This window comes from Corticium candelabrum, chromosome 10 (genome assembly GCF_963422355.1).
Source record: "Corticium candelabrum chromosome 10, ooCorCand1.1, whole genome shotgun sequence".
NCBI classification, from domain to species: Eukaryota; Metazoa; Porifera; class Homoscleromorpha; order Homosclerophorida; family Plakinidae; genus Corticium; species Corticium candelabrum.
This window is the reverse complement of record NC_085094.1, coordinates 7,700,270-7,705,269: the sequence shown is the minus strand read 5'-3', so window position 1 is coordinate 7,705,269 and position 5,000 is coordinate 7,700,270. Positions and strand designations below refer to the sequence as shown.

Below are 5,000 nucleotides of genomic sequence, written 5' to 3'. Positions count from 1 at the left end.
ACAAACTGATACTTCGTATATGCCTTCAGCTCACTCCACACATGCTGACCAACTGCCACACGTTCCAACGACCTCACACTGTCATTAGCACCATCAACATACACACTGACATCCAATGATGTCAGAATCCCATTTGGCCTAATACTCCAAGTAAGAGTGACATTGGTTGACGACGTGAGATTAGCTGTAAATGCCGTGATATCAGGAACTAGACACACAGACAACACATCAACATACAGTCTTTGATATTTTCTATATAAAATGTATATAAATATATATGACAGACAAACAGACAGACAGACAAACAGACAGACAGACAGACAGACAGACAGACAGACAGACAGACAGACAGAAAAATATAGCAGAGAACGACTTCTTGGTAAGGAAACAGTGACAGCAGTCCCACTAGTCTTGGAACATTTTGGTCGATGGGGACAACAAGCAGAAATGTACCTACAGCATTTGTCAAGTAGATCAACGGATGCCTATGGAACAACAAATGCCTCCTCATTCAAGACACATTGGAGGGAGCGCATGTCCATTCAGCTACAAAAAGCCAATGCTCGAGTCATCTACAGGAAAGTGGAGAGACTTTTAGATGACGCTAGTTAATTTGTGTTTTTCCAAGGCCATTTGGCCTTTACTTTTTTTTAGTAAAGGAGCAAGCACGTGTGTAGTTAATTGGACTGATGAGGACATTGTGTTGTAGAGGATTTAGCCTCCATCTGTACGTACTTTGTTCTATTGAATAAAATACCTTTGACAGACAGACAGACAGACAGACAGAAAGAAAAAGACAGACAGACAGACAGACAGACAGACAGACAGACAGACAGACTACATAAAGTAACTATTGGCAAACTATAAACGTGATTTCAACAGGCCCTCTACTGCCACTATATCCATCTATCTATCTATCTAAAGTCATCTCATCAAGTAAAAATCTGAAAAACACTCACTTCCTTCTTGCGTCCGCACAGACACGTGTGCAAATGGTCCAACTCCTCCTTCTCCACCACACGTCGCTGCAGCAATGTATATCATGTAGTCTGTCCACGCTTTTAGGTTTCCAATCTTTCCGGTTCGCTGACGAGAGTTAAACTCTGTTGAGACACTCTGGGAGTGAGTCGAGTGGTATTTGACTTGGAATTTGCAAAGGTTGCCGTTGAGGTCGGATTGAGGAGGAGAGATCCACTGCAGTTCGATGTCTGACTCACTAGTGGCATGTGAAGTCACGTTTGTTGGTTTTGAGATTGGAACTAAAAATGTAAATGTTAGTAAATTGATATTAAACAGTTTAGAGATACAAAAATTATGAAATAAAACAAAAGAATATAAACTGAAATAATTTACTTGTTACATTTTTATGTTGTAGTTATGCCTTGGTGTGCATGCACAGTGAAGGCATATGGTAGTCTGCCCGTGCGCGCGCGCATGTGCGCACGTGTGTGTGTGTGTGTGTGTGTGTGTGTGTGTGTGTGTGTGTGTGTGTGTGTGTGTGTGTGTGTGTGTGTGTGTGTGTGTGTGTGTGTGTGTGTGTGTGTGTGTGTGTGTGTGTGTGTGTGTGTGTGTGTGTGTGTGTGTGTGTGTGTGTGTGTGTGTGTGTGTGTGTGTGTGTGTGTGTGTGTGTGTGTGTGTGTGTGTGTGTGTGTGTGTGTGTGTATCTGTCTGTCTGTCTGCCTGTCTTTCTTTCTGTCCGTCCATCTGTCTGCTGTCTATCAATCTGTCTATCAATCTGTCTGTCTGTCTGTCTGTCTGTCTGTCTGTCTGTCTGTCTGTCTGTCTGTCTTTCCGTCCGTCCGTCCGTCCGTCTGTCTGTCTGTCTGCTTTCTATCAATCTGTCTGTGTCTGTATGTCTGTAGTCTGTCTGTCTGTCTTTCTGGTTGTACATCCGTCCGTCTGTGTGTCTGTCCATCTGTCTGCTGTCTATCTATCCGTCTGTCTGTCTTTCAACGTATACAGTAATCTGCCCTGTGTCTTTGTCCTACTGAACTTTGAACCCAATAAAGTCATACCCAGTTGATGGTACACCAAAGCATATCAACACCCCAATAATTTCAATTAAACTAGTAAATGCTCGGTTAGCATTGTGTTTGGCGAGCGATGGTGTTCTGTCTTTACCAATTCGCGTAACAATGGTTGCGTTACTTAGCAATAGTTTTTGTCAAACAAACCCGAGAACTCAGGAAACAGACTTTCAGTTGCTCTTCTAAAGTATTTTGCGTTCAATTAACCGATTCAGGCGTTCAATTATCCGTTGCTTACGGCTGTTGTGCAACTAAATAACTTACATAGTCTGCGGTTGGGCCGCTTCTCAAATATCATCATTCATCAGCTGTATAGACGCAATAATTTGTAATTAATCTTGACTTTAGCGTGAATTTTTAGCGTGTGTTGTAGGATAATTTCCTTTGCACTAATCTTGGTGTCCCACGTTTCCGCGGAGGTCTAACTAAGCTGTTGTGAGCGAACTAAATCTACATATCTAGGAAGCCTACAACAACGCCTTGCTCCGTCAATCGTGGTGTAATCCGCATACTTTGTAAATCGCGCGTGAATGCAAACAAGACTAAACATTTTGAAAAAATGAGAAAGATGAAATAAAATTAATTAATTAAGTAATATATTAATTGCTAATCAATACAATCAGCCGCATATGTACCTCCTTGGAGCATCTAGGTAATTTCATTAATTTAATATAATTAAATAATTACGTAATATATTAATTGATAATCAATACAATCAGTCATGGATGTACCTCCTTGGAGCATCTGAGTAATTTCATTAATTTAATATAATTAATTAATTACGAAATACATTAATTGCTAATCAATACAATCAGCCACACATGTACCTCCTTGGAGTGTCTGGTTAAATCTCCGAGACGACTGCACAGATGCCTTCGAGAAATAATTGGCTTGTACGAGCACTTGATATAAAGTGTTGCTACTCAAATTGTACACGTTCATAGCAGAAGCAGATGCGTTGATATTAAAAAGCAAATCGTTCCTGCCATCCGAATCACCCGGTCGAACAATGATCGTGTAGTTGCTTAGACCGTCAGTATTGTTGGGTGCATGCCACGTGACCAAAAACCCGGTTGAAGTCAAATTCGAGATTTCCACGTTTGTTGGAGCTTTCTCACCAAGATCTGGCAAATCAGACAGCAACATAATGAAAGTGTCCTCTATTAGTTAGTAACCAAACTTGTGTGTGTGTGTGTGTGTGTGTGTGTGTGTGTGTGTGTGTGTGTGTGTGTGTGTGTGTGTGTGTTTGTGTGTGTGTGTGTGTGTGTGTGTGTGTGTGTGTGTGTGTGTGTGTGTCTGTGTGCGCGCATGCGTGTGTGTGTGTGTGTGTGTGTGTGTGTGTGTGTGTGTGTGTGTGTGTGTGTGTGTGTGTGTGTGTGTGTGTGTGTAACAAAAAACAGCAGCCTTCAAAACCAAGCTCACTACAAAGTCTAAGTCGAAACATTGCCGCGAAGCAAGGCAAACGGCATCAGAGCTTGCTTTACACTGCAGCTCTGATGGTTGTGGTTTTACTGCTGTAAACCATGCCGCCCTTGTAAACCACCAGAGACAACAACATGGTCAGTCCCTGACTAGTCAATGTCAGTACTGTCACCAAACATTCCGCCAACAAGGCCTCCACAACCACAAGCGTTTCTGCTGTCAGAGAACATCCACTCCTCCGATATAGCCTATGGTGACCTTGGCCTGCATCGTTTCTCATTGGAATGAACGCAGCGTGAAGTGAAGTGTGTGTGTGTGTGTGTGTGTGTGTGTGTGTGTGTGTGTGTGTGTGTGTGTGTGTGTGTGTGTGTGTGTGTGTGTGTGTGTGTGTGTGTGTGTGTGTGTGTGTGTGTGTGTGTGTGTGTGTGTGTGTGTGTGTGTGTGTGTGTGTGTGTGTGTGTGAATCTAAATTAACCAATCTCACCAACGTATATTGCTGTGACTCGCATTGCAGGACTTCCCTCTCCTTGGTTTCCTCTATCATTAACAGCGCGTACCATCACCTCATACATCTCGTTAGCATGTGCATTGGTGACGACAAGAAAACGTTTTGTAGCATCAACAGAGTAAATGATGTCGGTTGTTGCATCATTCGAGTCTCCATCAGACACACGAGATCTCTTTATCTCGTACTTACGAATGATGCCATTTGGTGTCTGTGGTGGATTCCAAGTAACAATGATCGTTTCTTGTTCCGTTGCTGTTACACTCACATCAGCAGGAGGCCCGGGAACTATACATAACATATTAATTGATATAAAATCTTATAATTGATATAAATTTTATAATTGATATAAACTTTATAATTGATATACATTTTAATTAATATAAATTTTATAATTAATATTGATTTTATAATTAATATAAATTATATAATTGATATTGATTTTATAATTTATATAAACTTTATAAAAATTGATATAATTCTATAATTCATATAAAATACCAATTTTAAATAAATTACTCTAAAATAATAAAAAAATTTAAACTTAGCTCAACTTCAAGACTGGTCACATATTTAGTCAATAATATACAAAATATTAATTTTTGTAGTATGTTGTCAAGCATACCGTACCATTGCTATGGTCGTTTACTGCCCATATAGATGGCTGCTACAGCCAACAAAGTGAACAGTGGTAGTAATACACCATTGGTCTCTGGTTACATGAGAGGGAGGGATTGACTTGGGTGGCCTCGGACTTTCCTTCACTAATTAGTTGCGGGAAAGCCCTGAACATGCAAGTCAATATATCCATAATCCCTTCTTGCCATGCAATAACTAATATATATATTTTTATAGTTTACATAAAATACTAATTTTAGAATTTATATAAAATATATTAATTGTTATATATTGTCTATATTTTATAATTAAATGTAATGCGTTTAGTATAGGCAAAACTCAAGCGTAACGACTTACTAACGTAAAGTCTTACAAAGCCAGCTACTGCTCCCCTTCCAATGAGTAAATTAACACATATCCCCCTTCAG

The 5,000-nt window shown here is 40.1% G+C and overlaps 1 protein-coding gene across 1 annotated transcript in view; it reads right to left on the bottom strand.

Moving 5' to 3' along the window:
- Positions 1-5,000, bottom strand: part of LOC134185403 (uncharacterized) — a 19,964-nt gene that overhangs the window by 5,777 nt on the left and 9,187 nt on the right. The window contains exons 9-12 of the mRNA XM_062653183.1: positions 3,934-4,242; positions 2,855-3,151; positions 960-1,259; positions 1-208 (exon numbers count right to left, since the gene is read on the bottom strand). The exon at positions 1-208 is cut by the window's left edge and continues 68 nt beyond it. Coding sequence (XP_062509167.1) covers positions 1-208; positions 960-1,259; positions 2,855-3,151; positions 3,934-4,242 — 1,114 coding nt within the window. The remainder of the gene's footprint in view (positions 209-959; positions 1,260-2,854; positions 3,152-3,933; positions 4,243-5,000) is intronic.